This window comes from Phragmites australis, chromosome 3, assembly GCF_958298935.1.
Source record: "Phragmites australis chromosome 3, lpPhrAust1.1, whole genome shotgun sequence".
Taxonomy (NCBI): domain Eukaryota; kingdom Viridiplantae; phylum Streptophyta; class Magnoliopsida; order Poales; family Poaceae; genus Phragmites; species Phragmites australis.
This window is the reverse complement of record NC_084923.1, coordinates 12,453,295-12,478,004: the sequence shown is the minus strand read 5'-3', so window position 1 is coordinate 12,478,004 and position 24,710 is coordinate 12,453,295. Positions and strand designations below refer to the sequence as shown.

The window sequence follows — 24,710 nt, the reverse complement described above, 5'->3', positions numbered from 1 at the left end:
GGCTTTTAGTGTGCTATTACGTAGGGAACTACTAATATACATTACTCGATCTATTTCACTATATTTATTTATGATCTCGGGATAGTCCATTTTAAAATGTATGTCCAATAAGGAATTAAGAGTACAGTACTGTGATATTTTTGTTCTCTATTCCTAATTAAATGGATAAATTTCGTAAAACTACATATAATTTAACAAAATTATTATAAAACTACATATTTAAAGAGTTGTAACGCAAATCTACAGATTTTGAGTGACAATATTTCACAAAACTAGTACATATTTAAGAAGTGTATCGCAAAATTATAAATTTAGTGTGTAAAATTATCTTAAAACTACATATTTAATGTGTCAATATACCACAAACTACGGATTTTAGCAGTGTAAAATCTATAGTTTTTGTTACATAATACACTAAATCTGTAGTTTTTTTACATATCACGGCACTCAAAATTTGTAGTTTTACGTTAAAACTCATCAAATATGTAGTTTTACGATACAATGATGCATTAAAATTATAGTTTTGAGATACAATTACTTAAATATGTACTAGTTTGTGATAGTTTTGCTAATTTATCTGTAGTTTTATAAAATTTACTATAATTGTTTCGAGAGAAAAAAATGGTTCTATGATGTTATTTAATATAGATATGAATGATCATTTCTCTGTTGATTTCAAGCCTTTTGGTACCATACATGCGTACTATATACCTTAAATGTGAGTGTGCACGGTGTTAGCACCATCTCTATGTAAACATGTGCCCTTTTTTTCTATATGCATCCAAAAAAGATTAATTTAAGAGAAATGGAAATGACAGGAGTGAAAACCATCATTAATATTAAAACAACATTGTGTTCTCTTGCTTATATATATACACACATCTACACATAATTCACGTAAATATATATAGGAACAAATATATATTTTCAATTAAACACACCATATTACGTCATAATCGGACGCATCACAATTTAATGAGTGGAGTACTTGTGCAGCAAGGCAGTTTTCAGAAGCTAGCCGCCACAGGTCACTCGCCTCCACACGAACGAGCCATGATGCATCCAATTCCGTGTGTCCCTAGCAGGGCAGGAAAGCTAGACATCACAGCTCAGACCCGCGGGGCGCCGGCGGGCCCCGCCATCTTCGGTGCCCACGAGACCTTTCCGCACCAGTTCCGCCCGTCTGCGTCTGGTTGTTTTTGTTTTGGATTTTTATACTCTGGATTACGTGAGAAGCTCTTTTTCACTGGAATGTGAAGGTTAAATTTCAAAAACAAACATGGTCTAATTTAACCACCCGTAAGAAAAAAAATCCACGCACCACACGGGACACGTAACTCCTCGCTCTCACCGTCACCCCTGGCCCACTCGAGCCGTACGCGCCTCCAGCGGCCCAGGCATCCTGCCACCGACAGCTGGGCCCGCGCTTCCCACGCCAATCCATTTTAGGGCGTGTATAAAGGTGCCGTCAGCAGTTTAGAAAAAAAAACCACCTGTAATTTTATCTTACGTAAAAAAAAAACAAAACATAGAAATATGTTATTTATTAATTAATAGATAGCTTAAAACATTAGACAACTATTTTTATAGATAATATTTTCTCTATTGTATAGATACTGTCTGTTATTTATTGTCTCAACTTTTCACATATCATTTAACAATTATATATTAATAATTATAATCAACTTATATAATAATTTATCTATTATTTATGCCGTATATATAAAACATAAAATCATATTACAGACATCAACCGTCTATCACTGCACATGCCCTATTAAACCTCAGGCGAAAAGGGCCACCGCCAGGTGGGCCCCACCCCGTCGCACCGCAATTCAACCCCTCCCCCCCCCCCCCCCCCCACCAAAACACCGTTTCCTACCCGCACGCCAGAAGAAACCCACACCTAACACCGCCGCGCCACGCCTCCCCGCCGGCGACGAGCTGCCACAGAGCCGCGTGTGGCGTGGTGTTCTCTCGCGTGGGAGACGCAGCAGAATTGCTCTGACCGGGTCCTCGTCGCTCCCGAGTTGCCGTGTGCAGCCGAGAAGGGAGTTTTAAAAGGGTCTCTCTTTTGCGGCACTGGCCTGGTCTCTCGGAGGATAGTTTAATCGGAGGCGGATCGAGGCTCGCTCCTGAAGCGACCCGGTCGCCGCCGCCGCCTTCCGTCGGTGCCGTCCCTGGGCGAGCCGTGGTGATGAGCTCCCCCGGGTCCTAGGGTTTTTTGAATTTTGACGGCGTCGTCGAGCTGTGCAAGGGCGTCGAGCGGGAGATGGTGCCGACGGGGCTGTTCGGGTGGGCGTCTCCGCACGTGCAGCCGCTCACGCCCGTATCCGAGGTCTCCGAGCCGCCGGAGTCGCCGTCGCCGTACGGGGACGGGCCGGCAGGGGATGCGGGGGTGGGAGCGAGGGAGGGGGAAGGCGCAGGCTCCGGCGAGGAGGAGGTGGAGGACGACGAGGTGGAGCCCCCGCCAGCGGCGGTGTCGTTCTGGAGGCTCTTCGAGTTCGCCGATGGGGTCGACTGGGTGCTCATGGCCGCTGGGGCGCTCGCTGCTGCTGCGCATGGCGCGGCGCTCGTTGTGTACCTGCACTACTTCGGAAGGGCCCTGAATTTGCTCGACTCTGAGCGGGTTGGGTCTGCTCTCCATGGACGTAGCGATGAGCTCCTCCACCAGTTTAAGGAGGTATGCTGATGCGTCTGGTTCATGCTACTTAATTGTACAAGAACTGTTACGTTTTCGATTTTGATGTTAGGATATTTGAAGTGATTAAATTTTCGTGTTGGATTAGCTATTCTCTCGTAATGCCATTCTCAGAAGACAATTGAAATTTTGCTGTCGACTAAAGTTAGGATGTGGACATGACAATCCTAAAAAAAAAAAGGATTTAGTGCTGTTTGTGCTTATGTTCGGAGTGGGTGCTTTTAAGTTGCATTTGAAATATTAGGGCAAGGAAGGTTTCCAGCTGCACTTGTTATGACTAAGGTTCCGTATCACTTGGAATCAATGCATTTTGATTTGTTTCTGATGCAAAGTTTCCAAAGGCATTATGCATAACTGGAATTGGTGGGTTGGGGTGAGGTTGGTGTCACCTTGGCTGACAGTCGGGGACTATTGCTGCTGGGTGGCACTCTATGGGATTGCGCATATGGTGTGGCATGGTTTAAATGCTAGTGGTGTTTTACGGAATCCATCGTTTAAAAAAGTTATGTCTAGGTTGGTGCAGAAGGGTATCATTGGTGTCAAGGATGCCAGGGTATAAAGGCGCATATTGGTGTGAGCTACTGAGCTGTGTTGTTTAGCTTTCTTAATACATCAGTGGAACGGGTACACCAATGGATGTCTCGTGGTTGGTTGTTATTGTTGTATCCATAGTCTAATTGGAATGTTAATAGATGAGTTCTGTATACTGCACAATATGAGTTTTTCCGTACTATATTCATTTAATTTCTTAAAGGTTGCCCGAAATATCCTAGTGCTATCTTTAGTTATAACCATTTTGGAAATTGTTGCCCGAAATATCCTAGTGCTATCTTTAGTTATAACCATTTTGGAAATTGTCTTGCAAACAAGGGAAGTGAGGCAGCCAAGTGAGTATTTCACTTTACATGTGTGCTCTTTTTGTAGTTGGTGTAGGTGGAGATAAAGTCGTGGGGATGTGAGAGCCTCATCTGTGACAAGAGGAACTGAAAAAAGAGAGGGGTTGATAGGGATCCCCAGGGTTGCCATTGGATGTCGGAGTCATCCTAGGGCAGAGCCAAGGATCTTTGCTTTAATTTCTAAATAGTCATTCGTTGTTTGCAAGAATTCATCCAACCTTATTGGAATTGGTACCTTAAACACTTCAGTTGGCTCATAACGGCTGCTATCTGGAACGCTGCCATGGATCCCCATAAGTTCCATATCTGAGTTTGTTAAATGATGTGGATTGTGACCGTTGTACTCATGGTCTTTTTGTTCGTCGCCATCCTTTTATTTACTTGATATTCCAATGTTTTCAGTTGTTCCATTCTGGTTACTCCAAATTTTGGACTTTAAAGTAACCATTATTCAAGCTTCTAGCCTCTTTTCCTCCAAAAGTGTGCGACTGTGCATGTTTCTTTTATCACCTCCCTTTCCCTTTTACTTATTCTCAAGTCCATATCTTGCCCTCTTAAATTTTTTACATCTACATGTTGCAGCATGCTTTGTATATCGTCTATATAGCTGCTGGTGTTTTCATTGCGGGATGGATAGGTAAGTAACTCATTTTCATTTAAAGTGCAGTTCTCACTCAGCACAAACAAATATTCCTGATTATTTCAATTCTGCAGAGGTATCATGCTGGATTCTCACTGGGGAACGGCAGACTGCTGTCATCAGATCAAAATATGTTCAGGTCTTGCTAAATCAAGACATGAGCTTCTTTGATACATACGGAAACAACGGTGATATAGTTAGTCAAGTGCTCAGTGATGTATTGCTCATTCAGTCAGCTATAAGCGAGAAGGTAAGCTCAGAGAGTGAAGTGCCCATTTGTTTATCCGGAATTATGATTTGCAGAATTAACTTCCTCAATTTTAGGGTCTTCTAACAACTGAGTTCCTTTATAGGTTGGAAACTACATACACAATATGGCTACATTTGTTGGTGGTCTCATTGTTGGCCTGCTCAATTGTTGGCAAATAGCACTTCTAACTCTTGCCACTGGGCCCTTGATTGTTGCAGCAGGAGGAATATCTAACATATTCCTTCATAGGCTGGCTGAAAACATTCAAGATGCATACGCTGAAGCGGCTGGTATTGCTGAACAGGTTGTTGCCTTTATTTAAATTGCCGAGCTGTTCAGTCTTCTGACTTTGTTTAAGTATACGCCAACCTAAGCTGCTGTCAGATACCATGCTTATGGCAGTCGTATCTCCTATCTCAAGAGCACTGTATCATAGGGCAGCTATTCTGCACGCTTGATTTTGTAGATTACACAATTGTTTTGGTTTCATGTGCAATTGGTGAGTTCAAATATGGTTGGTTCTATGTTTTATTTAATGGCAACACGTGTGTGCACAGGCCATCTCATACATCAGGACACTGTATGCTTTTACAAATGAAACTCTTGCAAAGTACTCCTACGCCACCTCACTTCAAGCCACACTGAGATATGGAATTTTGATAAGCCTTGTCCAAGGAATTGGCCTTGGATTTACATATGGACTTGCCATTTGCTCTTGTGCTTTGCAACTTTGGGTTGGAAGACACCTGATTGCTCGTGGAAAAGCTGATGGTGGTGAAGTTGTGGTAGCTTTATTCGCTGTAATTCTGAGCGGCCTGTAAGCAACTTAATCATACAGTTTTTGCTTCATTTTTTTATCGTGTATGGTCTTATCCAAGTTTCTTTTTAAATTTGTAGTGGTTTGAATCAAGCAGCTACAAACTTCTATTCATTTGAGCAAGGGCGCATTGCTGCTTATAGACTATATGAAATGATTAGCCGCTCAACTTCCAGCACCAACCAAGAAGGAATCACCTTACCCCAAGTGCAGGGGAACATTGAATTTAGAAATGTGTATTTTAGCTACCTGTCTCGTCCTGAAATTCCAATTTTAAGTGGTTTCTTCCTCACTGTACCTGCTAGAAAAACTGTTGCACTTGTTGGTAGAAATGGCTCAGGGAAAAGCAGCATAATTCCTCTAATGGAGAGATTCTATGATCCAACATTAGGTAAGAGCACTGAGAAGCATCTTTGATTTTCCGCTTCAATTTCTCCATTTGAAAAGGCTACTCTCTTTTATGTTTGCAGGGGAAGTTCTTTTGGATGGGGAAAACATAAAAAATTTGAAAGTAGAATGGTTAAGAAGCCAAATTGGTCTGGTGACGCAGGAACCAGCTTTATTGAGTTTGAGCATTCGGGAAAATATAGCTTATGGAAGATCTGCTACCTTTGATCAGATAGAAGAAGCAGCGAAGACAGCACATGCCCATGGGTTCATCAGTTCACTTGAAAAGGGATATGAAACCCAGGTAATGGCAGTATCATACATCTTATTGTCTGGCCAGTTTAGACTGGTTATGCACTGAGGCTTTGGTACACATTTTTTTTACAAATTCTGTTTTTTTTTTAAACTTTAGGTTGGTCGAGCTGGTATAGCACTGACTGATGAACAGAAGATCAAAATTTCTATTTCCCGTGCTGTGCTTTCAAATCCATCCATTCTCTTGCTTGATGAGGTCACGGGAGGACTTGATTTCGAAGCTGAAAAGGCTGTCCAAGAAGCATTAGATGTTCTCATGTTGGGAAGGTCAACCATTATAATTGCTAGACGTCTTAGCCTCATTAAAAATGCTGATTACATAGCTGTGATGGAGGAGGGGCATCTCGTTGAAATGGGTACACATGATGAATTGCTGAACTTGGATGTCCTTTATGCTGAGCTTTTAAGATGTGAGGAAGCAACAAAACTGCCTAAAAGGTAAGCCTCTTTTTGCTAGACAATATCCAACATATAGTCTAAGCATATCTGAAGTATGGTACTTGTGGATACTAACTATTTCCTAGATCCTAGAGTGTTGTTAACAATACATCCTTTGCAATTCTACTGTTCTAGAGAGATTTTGCTTAACCTTTGTGCTTCCTTCATGACTCTGCATTCTGTTGTGGTTCTTGTGCTATCAGCTGCAAAAATGCATGATTTTATTTGGGCTGAAATATTAATCCTATCTTGATCCATGTCAGGATGCCCACCAAGAATAGCAAGGAGCGCAAGTCACTCCAAATTGAGGACGCATCAGTGAGTCAATACTTTCAAGAATCATCCTCTCCTAAGATGGCAAAATCACCTTCACTTCAAAGAACACATGGCATGCTTCAGTTTTGGCGATCAGATACCAACAGAAACTCTCATGATTCACCAAAGGATCGAAGTCCACCTTCAGAACAAACTATAGACAATGGGATACCTATGGTTGCAACTAAAACTGAAAGAACACCGTCCATCAAGAGACAAGATAGTTTTGAAATGGAATTGCCCGATCTTCCCAAAGTTGATGTCCATCCTATACAGCGGCAGACATCTAAGAATTCAGAACCTGACTCGCCCATATCTCCTCTTTTGACTTCTGATCCTAAGAATGAGCGTTCACATTCACAAACATTTAGTAGACCACAGAGTGAACGAGATGATACGAGTTCTGAACAGAGTGAATTAGATGAGGTTCAGCACCACAAACCTCCTTCTTTTTGGCGACTTGCAGGACTTAGTATTGCTGAATGGCCTTATGCTCTTTTAGGTACAATTGGTGCTGCTATATTTGGCTCGTTTAATCCACTTCTTGCTTACACAATAGCACTTATAGTGTCAGCATACTATCAAATAGAAGTTCGTGATATGCAACACGAAGTGAACAGGTGGTGCTTATTCATAGTAGGCATGGGTGTTATTACAGTGCTGGTCAACTGGTTGCAACATTTTTATTTTGGAATTATGGGGGAGAAGATGACCGAGCGCATAAGAAGGATGATGTTCTCCGGTAATTTCAAACTGCATGTTTATAAGATTTCTCGTATTCTGCTGTAATCATGAAGTTAGTTTGATCTTATAGAGTTTAATGCTGATTTATAATTTCTTTGATAGCAATGCTGCGCAATGAAGTTGGATGGTTTGACAAAGAGGAGAACAATGCTGATACACTGTCCATGCGCCTGGCAAATGATGCTACATTTGTCCGTGCTGCCTTCAGTAACCGTCTTTCCATATTCATACAAGACACTGCTGCGGTATCTGTGGCTCTTCTTATTGGAATGTTGTTGGGATGGCGTGTGGCACTTGTTGCACTTGCAACTTTACCAGTTCTTGTTATCTCTGCTATTGCACAGGTAATAATGTCTTTTATTAGTCTGTTATCCCCTAAAAAATTGGCATGTTAACTGAAACTTTATGCCAGTCCATGTAATTGTTGCACAATGCACACTATTTGTTTGGTTAGAGGTTGGGTTAGAAATACTTCAAATTACTGCAAGGGTGTGCTAATACATCGCGAAGGGAATCTTCTAATAAAAATTCTGTGATCATAAACTTTGATTACTTAGATCCTAGTGTATACGAGTTGAGCCTGGGAAAGTAAGCTCAATGAGCCTCAGTGAGCTCTGGAGCCTTCCAAAATAGAACGCTTCCCTTAGCGTTTACTTCACTTTGAAGTTTGCCCATGTAAGATCGATTAGTCTGTCAAGGATTACTGCACACGTCAATTCTAAAAATATCAGTGTTTGTATGAGGAATGGGCTTTATAATAATTCCGTACATGATCTATCACTTTTTATAGGATTAGATATAAAAGATTAGAACTTACTATATATGGGTAGTAATGGTAGCACTATTTTACACCTAAGGTGTAGAGTGATATTCTACACCTAGTAGTTACTACTGAATAAACTGCTGCCAACTACTGAACCGAAAGCTTGTTACTACTGAATGACGTTCAGTATTAGACATTCAGTAGTCACTGTCCAGTAGTTACTGCTGAAATTTTGTTCAATAGGTACACCCTAGGTGTAGATTAGCACTTCTATGGGTAGTAGATATTATTATATTTATACTGTGCAACATGCTTTTAGGAGCATTGCCTATTCATATGGTGCATATGTTATAACTGTTGCACATAAGCACACTGGCAACTCTCTTAATGGATCTAATTAATCATGTTGTAGAAATTGTGGCTTGCTGGCTTCTCAAAAGGAATCCAGGAGATGCATAGAAAGGCTTCATTAGTACTTGAAGATGCAGTCCGGAACATATACACTGTAGTGGCATTCTGTGCTGGGAACAAGATAATGGAACTATACAGATTACATCTTGGTAAGATACTGAAGCAAAGTCTTGTGCACGGATTGGCTATAGGCTTTGGCTTCGGTCTCTCGCAGTTTCTTCTTTTCTCCTGCAATGCCCTACTTCTTTGGTACACTGCCATTTCAGTGGACCGGCAGCGTATGACAATAGCCACGGGACTAAAACAGTACATTCTCTTTTCATTTGCATCATTCGCACTGGTGGAGCCCTTTGGACTTGCACCTTACATACTTAAACGGAGGAAGTCTCTGACGTCAGTGTTTGAAATTATTGACCGGGAGCCAAAGATTGATCCTGATGATACCACTGGCTTGAAACCACCAAATGTCTACGGAAGCATTGAATTCAAGAATGTCGATTTCTCTTATCCTGCGCGCCCTGAAATTCTTGTGCTGAGCAATTTTAATCTTAAGGTGAGTGGTGGGCAAACAGTTGCAGTGGTAGGGGTTTCAGGATCAGGGAAAAGCACTATTATTTCGTTGATCCAGAGATTCTATGACCCAGTTTCTGGCCAAGTTCTGCTGGATGGTCGAGATCTGAAATCATTTAACCTAAGATGGTTGCGTAGCCATATGGGTCTGATTCAGCAAGAGCCTGTTATTTTCTCAACAACAATAAGAGAAAACATTATTTATGCAAGGCACAATGCAACAGAGGCTGAGATGAAGGAAGCTGCGAGGATAGCAAATGCTCACCATTTCATCAGTAGCTTGCCACATGGCTATGACACTCATGTGGGTATGAGAGGGGTTGATCTCACACCTGGGCAAAAGCAACGGATTGCCATTGCTCGGGTGGTTTTGAAGAACGCACCGATATTGTTGTTGGACGAGGCCAGCTCTGCTATCGAGTCCGAATCAAGTAGAGTGGTACAGGAAGCTCTCGACACTTTGGTCATGGGTAACAAGACAACAATTCTTATTGCACACAGGGCTGCGATGATGAAGCATGTGGATAACATTGTTGTCCTAAATGGTGGTAGGATAGTTGAGCAGGGTACACATGACACTCTGATGGACCAGAACGGTCTATATGTTAGATTGATGCAACCTCATTTTGGCAAGGGCCTTCGGCAGCATCGGCTAATGTAATTATTGAGTTTGTTAGATGTAAATTATCTTAGGGCCTGATCTGGTCTTGACAAAATTTTAGCTTGATGAGTCAGGTAAGTAGCTGTGTTAAAACTGTAGGGAACAACTTATTCAGGAAATAGTTAGCAAGTTTGATGGGCATTGTAATTGTTGTAATATATGAGTTGCAAACATTCTTGGAGGCCCGTTTTTGTGATTTCTCACGCCTCTGTAATGTATCATTTTGATCATTCAACGTGTGTAAGAAAGTTATGTTCTCGGTAATTCTCTACGCCGTGTCATTTGCTGCCCACGGGGGTGTTCAGATGAGAGTGGTGGCTATATAATTTTAGTTGAGAATTTGACCTAAATGTAATATGAATCCAAATGATTATTTCCCCTGAGCCACTGAGCACGTGTGGAACATCCTTCTCGATCTGGGGGGTTCAGCCGTCTGCCAAGGCAGATTTCTTCAGCGGCGCTTTGTTTCGGGCTCCTTCTCCAGGACCCCAGCTACCACGGCGGCCTCTCGGTCGACCAGCTTCGCCACACACACAGCGAGTTGTAGCTCTCTGTGTATGTTGTAACGCCGTGCGGTGCGCCGGTCGCACGGTTAGGCCTGAAGCGACCGCGACGCGGTTGAACCTGACCATCTTGTTCTGCGAATAAATCTTCCTTCGGCCCTGTTTGGAAAGGGGTTCTCAGATTCAAATCTCTAGGATTTAGTACAAACTTTGAACTAAATCTTAAATTTTTCTAGAGCGACCCCCTTCTTCCAAACAGGCCCTTAGAACTCGTCTCGACAAGCGTACGCACACGCATTATCACTGCGAAGGATATGGGCGTTTCTCATCAGCAAGTGCCTATACCATGACTCATGACACGTACATTGCATTACAGTTAACAAAGTGAGCAATCACGCGGTCAAATCGGAGAGCTTGAAGGAGTCCGCGACGACTTTGAGCCTGTTCCGCAGCCTGCTCCATCGGCGCTCGTTCGCAGTGACGATCAGCGTGTAGTACCGCCCTGGAGGGGATAAAAACGCAGTGTTATTCTCCTTTCTTTCTTCAAGGGAAACACATGGTCAAGACAACGTGTATCTGTACGATTTTTTTGGTTCAGAGACGCCCTACCGTTTCCAATGGCTACTGTGGCAAACGCAGACACCCCGTAGCCCGGAGCCTCCAGATCGTACTCAAACGTCCAGTAGTTCTTGCCGTCCACCGTGCGCTGCGAAAATATCTCAATCAATTGCTTGTTTCAGCAGCTGGTATACTCATATACTCCCTCCGATAAAAAATACTTATTATTTTGATTAAGATCTAGTCAAACTTTTAATTTTTTGACTAACAATAGCTTCCAAAATATTTAGTTGGGAAATATAAAAATCACACGTTTAGATTTGTCTTAAAAAATACATTCAAATATTATATTTTATTTGATATAATAATAATATTTTAATAGAAAATAATAATCAAAGTTGGACATTGAAGACTGAAAAATTAAAAACGATAAGTATCTATGACCGAAAGAAGTATGTAATACACCCATGCTAATGAAATGTATCCGCAGCGAACAGTGAGTTGTGTAGAATTAGAACATTCGACAAGACATAAATTATTTGAAGTTTGTGGCCCGGCAATCATAAAGCATCCTACTAAATTATCAAATCGGCGCCGATTAAGAATTCCTGATTGCGTTAAAGGAACAGATGGCAAACCTCTTGCATGCCATATATCATCGGTATTTGATTTGGGGCGGCATAAACGTTGTTTACCAAGTTGAAGATTGCCTGGTAGAATGCAAACAATGGCCAGAAGAAAACCATACATCAGATCAGAAAAGTTAAAAGAAAATCGAGGTTCTGGCTATATGGTTTACAAAGATATATTTATCTTTAGAAATTATTCAAAGCAAAGAAAATACATGAGATCAAATGGAAGCTCACCTCATCCATTGGTCCTAGGTCACGAATATCTGTTTTCTCAGTAGGAATAAATCCCACACGGACACATTGCAGTGCCACATTACGATCTTTGAAAGCTGAATCGTGACCCAAGTAATCGAAATCCTAGCATGAGATATACAAATAGAAGGCATTATGAAAAGGTCATTAGCGTTTTGAGTCTTTATTATGGCAACCTACCCTCCAATCAGCTGGATAAAGATATGAATATCCGTCTTTTGCATCTACGTAAGACTTGTAATTCTTTGGTACATCTGGAATCTAGGAACAACTCTAGTTAATATGGATTCAAAGAACCATAGACTCTGCTTGAAAACTTGAGAATATCATATAGACTAATACTAAGAGAGAACCTCAGGACAGCTAAAAAGGTCATACCTTCAGCAAATGCAGAGCTTGTCTTCAGTAGTCCTGTGGCTAACGCTCCAGCACCAAGCAAAGCTAAACGCCTTTTCGTGACAGCTATATAAGATGAAGAGATGTTCAGTGAACACAGTTTTGTCAATCATCAGATGAATTGAGATGAACAACAAAAAGGGCATTACTCTTCTCATCGAAGGATGCTTTGCTCGAGCTTGCATTGACAACCGATGGAGGAGCCCCATTCAGCCGGGCAGGAGCTGTACAATTTGGAGCAATCAACTGAAAACAACACCAAGTTCAAGCTGCTACTCCTCAAAGCTTCAGGGAATTTTTTTTTTAAGAAAAACAATGAGAAGGCGCTGGAGCACATACTTGTTTGGAAACAGAGCAAATAAGAGACTGCAGGCTTGCCATTTCACCTTCAGTGCAGTACTGAATCTTTAAGAGAGTAGGTGTTCTATGAGCCTGCTACCCCTAGTTGGTCAGTTATCCATTGCTGCTGGACTGTGCCACGCTCACTTTTCCAGCGTTGAGTGTGTGAGTGGAAGCAAAGGTAGCCAAGTCAGCATTTTCGTTATCCTTACTGAGCACTGACCGACAAAAAGGGTTTCCTGTGGTGGGCAGCTCTAACTTTGTTAGTTTCTGCTGGGTTTCCTGTGGTAGGTGTGTAGATATATGTTTGTCAGGGCTGCCTATTTTGTTTCACCATCTGAATTTTCTCCCATGATGGGCATGCCTTGCCTCTTCTTGTTCCTGCTGTTCAAGTGTAGAGGTTTATTAGAAACAGAATAGCATCAGCCTGCTTGCCTTGCAGGGACAATTCGATCGGTTCCTGACAAATTCAACTCTAGTTCTGAATTCCTGAGCAAAGCTTACTGTTACTAGGATCTAATCTAACATGGTCGGACCATTAGATACGGTGTGCATCCAGTAATTCACCAATTTAGTATGATAACAATGATGATTTCAAAAAATACCAGAATGAAGCGCAAGCTAACTTGCCAGAATCTAGATCATAATGTCAGGCAATTCATAGATCTAGCCACAATCAAAAGAAGCAAAACCGCAAAAGGCAAGCACATCACAGGAGCATCAGAGAGCTTTGAACATTAACCACTCCAAACTAAAATGTTCACAAACATAGCGGAACCTTGAAACAAAAATTTCCAGGTTAACAAGTATTGATGAGACCATGATAAGCATTATACAACAACAGCTACAGATATTCAAGGCTAATAACTCTTTGGGGCAGGCTTCACTAATCCTAACCCAGAACCACTCCCCAAATGCTTAAAATCCCTTGCCTCCAAGTGTTCATCGTGCGCGGCAAACCCAGTTCCTCCTTTCTCCAGAGTAACAAAATTCCTCTCCTTGCATGGTTTGTTGCACACCAAGCAGACTTTATCCGTTACTAGGAACTTGTTAGAGCACTTCTTGCAAAAGACATGGCCACAGGTGCTGATCGCCACAAGCGACATGGTGTTTGTGAGAGTGGATTTGCAACTAGGGCACATGTAGCTCCTCTCCACTGACTTCTTGTTCTTCTGGTCACTGTTTTCCTCGATGAAAGAGATTGGGAAGAGTGATTTCAACTTGAGCTTCTCCTGCCCCTCGGGGCACACAGTGTCAATGGAGGGAGCCTCCACCTTGACAGTAGCTTCAGGAGTAGCTGACGGGAGCCAGAAAGCCTTCATGTTGCGAAGGGCTTCCTCTTCAAAGGAAGTAACCTTCACACTGTTTGCTCCATGGAAACCATTCTTGTCTTGGGAGCCACTGCGGTCCTGGTACTGGGGAACGGCTCCATGATTCTGCTGATCAAAAGCATCCAACTCCTTAGCCTTTTGCAGCATCAGCTTCTCCTCCTCCTCTTCCTTCTCTTGCTTTTTCTGTGCCTCATGAACTGCTAGCTTGCTGAAAGAACGAGAGTAAACGCTCAGAATCCTGTTCAGTTGACGCAATTACAAATGCAGATAATTTAAGGCCAACTACAGCAATTCTATGCATCCCTGACAAACACGGGTAGGAATTCTAGATAAGAAAGCTACAAGAAGTAAACTAATTCGGTGATGAGTGGCCGGTGGTTTACACTGATTACAATCAACAAACGTATGTTGCAAATAAGGTGAGAAATGACAACGGTCAAATGGATACCGAAACTATAATGCATACGAGCTGAAATGAAGACACAGTATCAATCGAAGGATGAAGCCGGATCAATTGGTCCTGAATTTAGTGTGAGCTTGCGCAACGAAATCTAACTTCAAGAGAGATAACTTCATCCCAAACTTCAGGGCTGAGCTCGCGCAACCAAAACTAACTCCCCCACTAAAACTATCAGCCGCCTGAGCCTTACATCCATCTAGTCTGAGCACGAAGACACCAGCATCACAATTCTCTCCTTCAATAACACTACAATCTGCTCTCCTCCCAAGTTCCAACCATCACCCACCCTGTCAAATCAACAACCCAATCCCAAAAGCCCCTAAAGCAAGTAACCGAAGACCCTGAGAGAGAAGAGAGTGGGAGGGCCAAGGACGTGCTGCAACCTACCGCTTGATGTCCTTTTTCTGGGCGAGGAGGCACTCGAAGATGCACTCCTTGCAGAAGGCGTGGCCCTTGGGACAGCAGAGCGGGTCTATGAGCGGCTGGAGGCAGAGGCAGCAGGCGTCGAAGGGCTTGATGGAGTCCTTGCCCAGGCGCTCCCGCTGCGTGCCGTACCCGAGCTTCCGCTTCTCCTCGTAGGTGAAGAAGGCGAGGTCGTTGTTGTTCTTCGAGTGACGCTGCGGCATCTTCTCCGCCGGATCGAGTCTCTCGCCTGGGTACGGCCGGTGGGGGGGGGGGGGGCGTCGTCCGGTTGGAAGTTGGAACCCTAGATTTGTTTGACGCGGGGACGGGAAGGAACGGGAAGGGGAGAGAGACGGCGTTGGTGAGGAGGAGGAGATGAGGCGGTCGTGGGCTCGGTTCGGCTCCGTGACTCCGTGTCTGGATCGGTCTGGGAGTCCGTGCTCGAGTGGCCAGCCTGTGGTCGAGCGGGCCGGCCCCTTTTGTGTGGCCCGCCCACGCAAGGTGCGCTGCTATCGGATTTTATATATTTTTATTTCTTTAATATTTTTAAGAATACAGGTCGTTTAAAAAAAATCACGGGTTTAACCTATCGTCGCCCTTTCGACAGGTGAGAATAATATCTCATCACCAGACGTAGATTAGAGTGTAGATTTAGTTTTAGAATTATGATTTGATATAGTTTAGCAATTAGATCATATTTGTACGCATATTTTAACAATTAGATGTAGTATTTAGACATATGTTAGTTATTAAATATTGATTTTAGATATAGTTTAATCATACCTGATGTTATATATATATATGCGGTATATATATATATATATATATATATATATATATATAGACATATGTTAGTTATTAAATATTGATTTTAGATATAGTTTAATCATACCTGATGTTATATATATATATGCGGTATATATATATATATATATATATATATATATATATATATATATATATATATATATATATGATTTAGAGATGTTTGATGTACATTCTGAGAATATTTTGTTATAATATAGATTATATATTAGGCTATATTTGTAATAAATTTTTCATTATAGATGTAGTTTTACATAATTATTTATATTCTGTTGTAATAATATTAGAATTTTTGTTGATAGTTGCCAGGTATGTCGGATATATAATAGTTTAGGATATTTATGGGGTCAGTGAAATATTATTATATGGTCTGAAAGTGGTAGTATTATCCGTATTTTAGTCAATGGATAAGAGTATCTCTAGATTTATGCACAAAAGTATCAGACACTTATATACCTGGTTGATGTGGGGTTTCAAAATAAACCCCAAGATTTAAGAGATGACCATTACAAAGAAGGTGTATACTGGGAGATGCTCCTGCTCTGGGAAGATGAAGTATGAAAGAGGTACCTACGAAGTTGTGCACAAAAGTTGGCCTCCTATGTTGCTTCTGTAATGGAAGAATAAGAAGATAATTGGGGAGATGCAGGGTGGGGATACATGGAGGAGGATGTTGATCCGGATGGTGCATATTCACCGAATTATTCGAATGAACCTAACATGAGGCAGACGAGGGGGAACAAATCCATTCTCTAATTGAACAGATGGAGCGAGATGATCATGAGGCTAACGAATCCCCAGAGTATGATATCTCGGATGATGAGGATGATGCTCCGGTTCCCGCAGATTAGGATAATCATAACTTCAACAACCTTATGGTGAATAAGGGGAATCAAGTGGTCTGGGAGTATACGCAGAATGAGGTTACTCAAGGTGCTCGGTATCCTACCAGTCAAGCCATGAAGGATATTGTGACTCAATGGACGATATTGCTTTGATGACAGTTTTATATTATCAAGTCAAGCAATAACAAATATGATGTCAAATGTGTGAATGAGGGTTGCCTATAACGGGTGCATGACTTGAAGGGAAAGTAGGTTGACTATTGGGAGGTGTTGATTGTGGTCGAGCACACTTGCATGATGGATGAATTTAAGCCCATCCACATGAACATAACCTCATCCTTTATCGCCAATGTGATATACACCCAGATTGTGAACAACCTGCACTACAAATCAGTGTCTATAATCAGACAAATTGAGAAGTAGTACAAGTACACTATCAGCTAAAACAAGGTATGGAGGGCGAAGAGAAAGGCAATCGGGATGAGGTTAGGGACCTACGAAGCGTCGTATTAGAATCTACCATATTTACTACATACCATTGTTCAAAGGAATCCGATGACGTATTACATTGATAAGTGCTCATTGATGTCCAAACCTGACAAATATATTCTGAAGCAATGTTTCTTCGCAATAGGGACATGTATCGAAGCTTTCAAGCATCGTCGTCCTATCTTGTGCATTATCTGCACTTTCCTTACAGGCAAGTTCATGAGACAGATCCTAACTATTATTGGAGTCGATGGGAACAATCAAGTTCTACCGTTGGCCTTCACATTTGTGTAGGGTGAGAACAACAACAGTTAGTATTGGTTCTTGTACCGAGTGAGGATGATAATTACTTATGGTCGATCGAACGTGTGCATTATACATGACCAGCATGCTGGGATGCTTAAGACAATTCTGGATCTTCAAAATGAACGAACAATGGCTTGATTGGACCTATGTGGTCAAATCTGCAGAGTATGTAGTGCATGAGGCATTTAGGTGCAAACTTCTTCTGCCAATTCAAGAACAAAAACCTTACGAACATGTTCAAGCGATTGTGTGGTATGAACCAGCAGTAAAAGTTTAATGCTCTTTGAAAAACACTAGATGAGCTGACAAAAAAGCAAACACAGGAGCGTGCAAGTAGGCCCATGAGGGGGGAAGAGGACAAATCAATACCTCTTTAGTCCCTGCCAAAGGACAATGAAACTGGTATCACGCGGAGGACCATACGAGGTGGCATATAGTTTCTTCTGCCGTTTCTGGCTCTCTCTTAGCGCAATTGTTCCTATAGTTCCTCGATGATGACGTGAAGGTGATGGATATATTCTTTAATGTGTGGTACTATACATGGGCCAATCGAGTACTGAAACCCACAATCATCCATCTATAAAAAATGGTGTTGCAAAAAAATAGGAAAGAATGTGAGTATTATTTTTTTATACTCTGAAATCTGGACGACGGAAGAATCGACATCCCGCGTCACTGAAATGCTCATAAACTTGGACTACAAGACATCTCCATGTCAACATGGCAGCCAAAACAAGTAAGAAAGAACATTATGGTTTCCGTAGAAATCTTTACCATAGATGTCTAAATGGGGGTGTGGAGGTGGTGAATCGATAGGGCCATCGAGAGGATGAGGATATTCTCTCTATTCAATTCGAGGTCAGGAGATGTGTGAGTAGATGCGGCAACACATGTTCTTTCTTTATATTGTTTTGCAAAATAGATGCAATTAGATGTATACTCAACTTTCTATAAATATCATTTATCAATGAGTAAAAAGGCATCATTGTCGCAAGCTCCAAATAAGAACATGGTGCTTTAGACATGAAGTAACCACACGCCTCCTCTTTTAGCATGAAATGACAACGCCTTGCTACAGCACAACATCTCTGTCGTGACTCACACTTTATACACAAAGTGAACACACGACTCATCTTTAACCATGAAATGACAACACCTCTATCATGACCATACGACAGAGCTTTAAGCATCATATACTATAGTTTGGGCACACCCTGACTACATGTAGTAAAATGATGAGAAACACTCGTTTGTGACATTATCCCTTCTTCTATAGTACCACATATCTTTCTCTCTCTATCGACAGACGTTTTTGACATCCATGCGAAAGGAATCCCTCCAATACACTCAACAGTTCCTGACAGTATACCCCCTTGTGTATGTAAGGGTAAACTTCTTCTCCAACACAATCCAACACAATTTCTTCTATGGCTTTTGAGTCTGACAAGGGTAAGAGTAAGATAAGCCCTTACAAGCTATGACGCGACATCCTTGACAAATGCAAGCATGAGAACGAAGAGCGAATGAGAAATGAAGACCAAGAGCAGAAGAAGAGGGAGCTGGAGTTGGAGATAGAAGAGCATGAGATACGCATACCACGATGCGATTGCGGTATAATAGCAAGCATAACCATTCCCGCTTGCCACGGTTACTTGATTACGTTACGGGGTAAGTGTGCATGACATCCTACCGTGCTACGAATCTTATCTAATTCACCTGCTTTCTTCCAACAGTATGACAATCCTAGGTGCAAGTATGAATGGTACGCGGACGAAGAAGAGTATGCAAACATCAACTACGGCTACGATGAGGTTGAGAAAATGAGACACACGACTATTGAATGCCCGAAATTGAGGCTACAGGAGCTCAATGAAGAGTGGCAGAATAAGTATCTCATTACATACGGTAACATGCAGGTTCCTCTACAATGCGTGTAGGGCGTACCGGCTGTGCCGAGGCATGTGGCGCACGGAATGGCACAAGGGTACATGCGCAGCAAGCCCTACATACGGTAACATGCAGGTTCATCTACAGTTCGTGTGTGGTGTACCGGATGTGCCAAGGCCCGTGGAACACAGAATGGCATAAGGGTTCGTGTGCAGCAAACCATACCCCCATTGATGCAACTTTTAAGAGATCCGCTGGGAATATTTGGATGAGAAGTCTCCATCTTTTTCACCTACCCAGTAGGTATTTTTTTGCACCCGACAATCTTTCTTTCCACAAGACATGCTTTGTTTAGCGATAAAGTACAACATGCCATTGTAACTTATCGTAGAATGTGTACGAGTCAGTGCATATTGCCTTATGTACTGTACCCATAAATAGACAATGAATACTTACGATGACCCTTATTAGTGATGTATTTTACTTTCTTCAATAAAATAGCCGGGTTTTATCATTGTACCAATATTTTTTTTTCTAAACCCAATGCATTCATAGGATTCCCTGCCTTCTATGCAGATGCAACAATAACTAATTGCCGAACTTTTGCATAATGAAATGACCACACCAAGCAATAATTTTCACATAAAATCTTTATCGAGCATCAATGCCGCAACTTTTTTAGCTTTCACACTGAATCATATGCTCCAACCCTCATGCAAGCCCATGCACTTAGTCTATGCACGTGCCCCCAGTCACTATAAATAACTCCACCCTCATCCATTGATACACCACTCATTCCTCAGCTCTTTCAACTGCCATATCTTTCTTAGCTCCACCAAGCCTACCCAAGAAATATTTATAGATTTTTATTCCCTAGGAGGTTGAACCGCCGATGTACTTATGTGTTGATCCTTGTAGGATTCGCGAGTCTCATGACATCTCCTACATATATGGCCTACACTTTTTCATGTGTGTCAACTACCAGTACGATAAGCCTCAACATAGACCATACGAGTACCCACCGATATAGCATCATAGATCACTCATATGACACTTTTCATATGATTTCATGCGCTGTCTTATTAATCTCCCATCTTTTTTCATTTGTCCAGTTTCCTCCACCTATCTGTAACTTCATAGAATGGCTCGACATAAAGCAAAATAAGTACCAGAAGTGGTGGGTTAACATGAGCATGTGGTGGAGGAGAAAAACGTACGAACGTCGGAAGTACGAGCAACAATAGGAGAAATTACGACTAAAGTATCAGGAGGAGCAGCTCATGAGGAAGACAGCGAAGGAGCACGTCGTGGCTGAAGCACACGAATCAGTGAGGGAAAGAAAGCGAGAGAGAGCCTATCATGCTAAGGTGTAGGGCCTCGAAGCTCTGTGAAAAAGCAAATATCTTAGTTGCACTTAGTAGAGAGCATCTATTGTAACCCGATATTTTTTCATTCTCTAAGACATGTTATGATTAGCAATAGCACATTATTAGATTTGTCTTTAGACGTAACATACATACCAATATTTATTGTCGTTATCTTATTATGTTTATGGTCCTTTCACGCAGCGATGATGAACACCATGTTCCATGTAATGTTTGTCAGCGTATGTAACCTCCATGTCGAGTTCTATGCTAATAATATTTCACAACTATAATTGTTTAAAAACATAGATTTTGTGTCCTCCCAACATAATTTCACTAAAAAATTGCTCATACAATTTTACTTCAAAGAACTAAACAAATGTCAACAAATTTGTGTCGAACCAAAAATTTTAAAACAATAACCATTGTCGATAACTATATGCATAACTAACGTTTCTCGCCGAATGAATATGCACTGTTTTTCAAATTACCGTATAAAAAAAGTTAAATTAAAAAATAAAAATTATATGCACATATCGCTCGTTCAGCGGGCGAGATCAATTTCTCGCTCGCTGAACGAGCGACATGAAGGTCTCTCTCGGTCTCGTCCGCTGAACGTGCGAGATCTTCCTCTCTCCGATTATTTAATTCGTTGACCACTGAGGCCTACAGGATCTCACCCGTTCAGCGGGCAAGATCTTATTCTCGCTCGTCTCGTCCGTTGAATAGGCGGCGGTAGGTTAGATCTGCGATTTTTTAAAATAGGCATGTATTCTTAATAATATTAAAAAATAAAATATATAAAAAAATATTGCTATCGTGGACTGAAAATACACAGGACACGGCACACGGCACGACGCCGGATGGGGTTGGCGGTTGAATGGATGGCACACAACGACGGCCACAGCTAGCTGACTGAGGCCACACCTTGAAACAGCTCTGGGCAGAGGGAGCAGAAAGAGGAACATTGGCAGATCAAGTAGCCCGCTTCACACACTTAGGCCTGTTTAGCAGAGTTGGAGCTAGTCATCTCTAATTCTAGAATTTTTTAAGTTAAATCTATGAACATATTGATAATATTTGATTAAGTCACATTATTAGTATTTTAAATTAAAAATAGTTGTTTAAATCATATATTTTTATCCTACAAACTTTAAATCCTACCTAGCTTTTAAAACTAAACATACACACTGTGATTTGAGCAGTGAGCATACGGATGCTAATATTACGACACGGCTCTTATGCACATAGTTTTCTACTCCGAAACTATCGTTATCTTCTAATTTGAAAACCGATCAAGAACCGTCGCAAGGCATCTCTCTATCGAAGTAGAAAATCATCCAAATCCGAGTCAAAGATAACTCAAATAAAGTGGGGAGATGTACACGGAGCGAGGATTACACAGTGCACATACTAGCAACAGATTCTGTGAGCAACGAGCAGAGCACCAACATACGAACAACTAGGGAGCCTGACCGTGGCCTTCAGCATGGAGCAGAGCCGATTTACCTTTCCACCTCAGGGGGGTTCTGCTCGGCCAGAAATTTCCCCCGGGCCGGTTCCTGCCGTGGCACCGAGATCTTGCGGCGTTTCGGCGACGTCCACCAGGAACATGTCAGGATCGAAGTAATCTTGGCTCGAGGAAGCGAAACCATAGAGAGGCGGCTGGACAGTGTGTGCGTCCATTGAAGAAGCAAGGTTCCTGTGGCCGGCGTTGCTGGACGATGCAACACAGTAGCCAGGTCCAGTCCGGGAGTGTTGTCCCTGTGTCATCTCACCAAAAGGCTTGAAAGGTGCAGGAGCAAGGGCCTGGCTGTTGCCGGTGGCGGCGATGGCATCGGGCCTTGCAGCTCTGGAGTATGCCCTTCCTGGAAGCGTCATCATCTGGGCATTCCTCGCCTCGAAATCAGTGAGGATCATCCTCGCTTGGTTCCTCACGTCGTCCCTCTCATGCATCATCTTCCGTGCAAGTGCGGCTAGGTTCCAGATTGTTTCATCAGCCTCTGCAGACAAGGCGAGGACATTTTGCAGCTCCGTTCTGGCCCAGAAGAGTTTTCCCTCCAAAACAGCGCGCTCCTGCAAAGAAAACGAGCAAGGGGAAAAGAAATTTAATATATTTTTTGGGTTACAGAATTACTAATACGGGCATCAGTATATTTCCAAAGCTATGTTAGTAATTCTAAGTACCATCAACTTTACATAAAGTTTATTATCCATGTGCAATAAAAAATGGTGTATCACTAACTAAAAGGTCCTAAAAATGTTAAATTCCTAGTTTTCTTGGGACACTAGAGCCATTGGAAAAATCTGGCAATACACCACTAAAAAGGTTCACAGTTTGCCTATATTCCAAAAGCTCCAACAAATGTTGAATCCATACTTTTCTTAGGAGGCTAAATCCTTCTGGAATAAAATTGGCAACACACCAATAAAAAGCTCACAGTTTGCCTATGTCCATATGGACTGCCTATATATTCAGTTTTTGTGCAAGTGACATTTGAAATTGTACTGCTCCGTTCACATACCACAACATTTGCGGCTTGCCTGTTCTCGTATCGGCCTGTGAAAAAGGGTACTAAAATAATTATGTTTCACAAATTCAACCGTAAGTGGCCAAAAACCAAATGCAAATATTGCAACATGATAGGCTATGCTTCATCTTCAACAGGAGCAAATTAATGGAGATGCAGATCTGAACACGGCGCCACTACAAAAGTAGGCAGTGCAGTCATTTTATTTTCCTGAAATCTCTGCTTTGAGCGAACAAAGCAGCAATGGACAGCTTTTTCCTAAACAGAGAAAAAGAAAAGGAAATGCTTAAACAAGTAGAGATAGGAAATAACCTCTAGCTCAGTGGGCGACGCCGGCGACGATACGAATCTTTGGCCACCTGCAGACTCCGTTCCACTCCGCTGCTCTGCATCTTGTCCTCCCCTTCTCTCCTTTTCTCTGATGATCGGTAGGCAGTTCTCCACATTATTCTCTTCTCCACGCCCGTTTCCTTCTTGTGAATATGTGATCATCTCTCCAGGAAGCCCGAAGCAACCAATAAGGGGTAAGTAATCAAATATTATAAGGTCATAAAAAGGAAAGTACGGTCATATAAGGAACACAGATATCCACGAGATATCTACCATACTAGCAACCTTTTAGTACTTATCTTGTTTTGGACTAACCATGTATGTCAGCAATGAGAAATAAATTGAACATCACATGCAAGTTTCCTTAGGCATGAAGCGCTGACTGGATTGGTTAGAAATTTTGGGAAGCAGAAACACTAAGTGCAAGTACAATGGTGTCAATATATTGACATGTAATCTTGAGATAAACCTCTACAATGAATTATTTTTTCAACGGTCTTAATCTCATAATTTTTTAATTTGTGTATGGAATAAATGAATACGACAACTCGTACAATAGCGTGAAATGGGTCTCATAGTCCTAAATTTTAACTAACTAGCAACCGCACATGTGTTTCACACAATGTAAAATCAATCCATGATATAACAATCCGAATAATTAAAAAAATAACATAACAAAAGTGAGATTTGTATACACGAAATTCACAACATAATCATTTAATTTCAGAAGAAAAGAGAATGGTGAGTACCTAGATAGTAGGATGAAGGGGACCGTATCGTCTAGAGTTGATTTTCCATAGCAACGCTGTGAGCAAGATCAAAATGGTGATCAATTTGTGAGGAGATGAAAATAATTCTCGCATAATACTTTGGTGTAAAGATAGCGCGATAGAGGCAACTTCTGTGGTAGATGATGGTGGGAGCAATGTGTGGGCGGTGACACACTCTCTCCAAAAAGCTAGCATTGTAGGCGAAATGCAAGAGACGGCACACCCTCTAGAGAAACTCGGTGGTGAATGTATAGAAATCAAATATTAAATGTTTAGATATGAAAGACAAATAAAGAAATATTAAATATATTTTTAAAATATATAAAAGGTAAATATTAAACATCTAGGTATAGGAGGTAAATAATAAAAGATTAAATGTATTTTTGAATGAAAAACAAGATTCAACTTTGCATGATTACCGTTTGATTAACTCGGGTGGATGGTAAAAATTGATCATATCCTGTAACAACTCGTGTATTTTATAAGTGTATAGATGAGACCGCTGCTTCACAAAACAACAAACTCTTTCTCTCGCCCAAAATCCTACATAGCATTGCATAAGATAACCTATAGGACAGGTGA

The 24,710-nt window shown here is 41.6% G+C and overlaps 3 protein-coding genes across 3 annotated transcripts; 1 reads left to right on the top strand and 2 right to left on the bottom strand.

Annotated features, from left to right (window-relative positions):
* The first annotated feature begins 1,869 nt into the window (after positions 1 to 1,869).
* LOC133912198 (ABC transporter B family member 20-like) lies at positions 1,870 to 10,172 on the top strand. The gene is made up of 11 exons (XM_062354807.1): positions 1,870 to 2,683; positions 4,180 to 4,234; positions 4,312 to 4,487; positions 4,591 to 4,791; positions 5,045 to 5,304; positions 5,385 to 5,695; positions 5,775 to 5,995; positions 6,104 to 6,444; positions 6,708 to 7,501; positions 7,606 to 7,847; positions 8,679 to 10,172. The coding sequence occupies exons 1-11, from the start codon at positions 2,273 to 2,275 to the stop codon at positions 9,906 to 9,908; spliced, it is 4,242 nt and encodes a 1,413-aa protein (XP_062210791.1). The 5' UTR covers positions 1,870 to 2,272; the 3' UTR covers positions 9,909 to 10,172.
* A 546-nt stretch (positions 10,173 to 10,718) lies between these two features.
* LOC133912200 (photosynthetic NDH subunit of lumenal location 1, chloroplastic) lies at positions 10,719 to 12,761 on the bottom strand. Its single transcript, XM_062354810.1, has 8 exons — positions 12,589 to 12,761; positions 12,399 to 12,495; positions 12,232 to 12,315; positions 12,034 to 12,107; positions 11,836 to 11,958; positions 11,608 to 11,679; positions 11,021 to 11,117; positions 10,719 to 10,913 (listed from the first exon to the last, which is right to left on the bottom strand). The coding sequence occupies exons 1-8, from the start codon at positions 12,628 to 12,630 to the stop codon at positions 10,804 to 10,806; spliced, it is 699 nt and encodes a 232-aa protein (XP_062210794.1). The 5' UTR covers positions 12,631 to 12,761; the 3' UTR covers positions 10,719 to 10,803.
* A 536-nt stretch (positions 12,762 to 13,297) lies between these two features.
* Positions 13,298 to 15,164, bottom strand: LOC133912199 (E3 ubiquitin-protein ligase CSU1). The gene is made up of 2 exons (XM_062354808.1): positions 14,767 to 15,164; positions 13,298 to 14,127 (listed from the first exon to the last, which is right to left on the bottom strand). Exons 1-2 carry the CDS (start codon positions 15,003 to 15,005, stop codon positions 13,449 to 13,451), a joined length of 918 nt encoding a protein of 305 aa, XP_062210792.1. The 5' UTR covers positions 15,006 to 15,164; the 3' UTR covers positions 13,298 to 13,448.
* Between the last annotated feature and the right edge of the window lie 9,546 nt (positions 15,165 to 24,710).

What these genes read in the sequence shown, in the direction of transcription:
- LOC133912198 (XM_062354807.1), top strand. Translation starts at nt 2,273, where the DNA reads ATGGTGCCGACGGGGCTGTTCGGGTGGGCGTCTCCGCACGTGCAGCCG. An exon ending in CGGCTGGTATTGCTGAACAG is followed by an intron (nt 4,792 to 5,044) that starts GTTGTTGCCTTT and finishes GTGTGTGCACAG; the next exon opens with GCCATCTCATACATCAGGAC. An exon ending in GCTGTAATTCTGAGCGGCCT is followed by an intron (nt 5,305 to 5,384) that starts GTAAGCAACTTA and finishes TTAAATTTGTAG; the next exon opens with TGGTTTGAATCAAGCAGCTA.
- LOC133912200 (XM_062354810.1), bottom strand. Translation starts at nt 12,630, where the DNA reads ATGGCAAGCCTGCAGTCTCTTATTTGCTCTGTTTCCAAACAA. An exon ending in AAGCTCTGCATTTGCTGAAG is followed by an intron (nt 12,108 to 12,231) that starts GTATGACCTTTT and finishes CCTAGATTCCAG; the next exon opens with ATGTACCAAAGAATTACAAG. An exon ending in TTTATCCAGCTGATTGGAGG is followed by an intron (nt 11,959 to 12,033) that starts GTAGGTTGCCAT and finishes ATCTCATGCTAG; the next exon opens with GATTTCGATTACTTGGGTCA.
- LOC133912199 (XM_062354808.1), bottom strand. Translation starts at nt 15,005, where the DNA reads ATGCCGCAGCGTCACTCGAAGAACAACAACGACCTCGCCTTCTTCACC. An exon ending in CAGAAAAAGGACATCAAGCG is followed by an intron (nt 14,128 to 14,766) that starts GTAGGTTGCAGC and finishes TCGTTCTTTCAG; the next exon opens with CAAGCTAGCAGTTCATGAGG.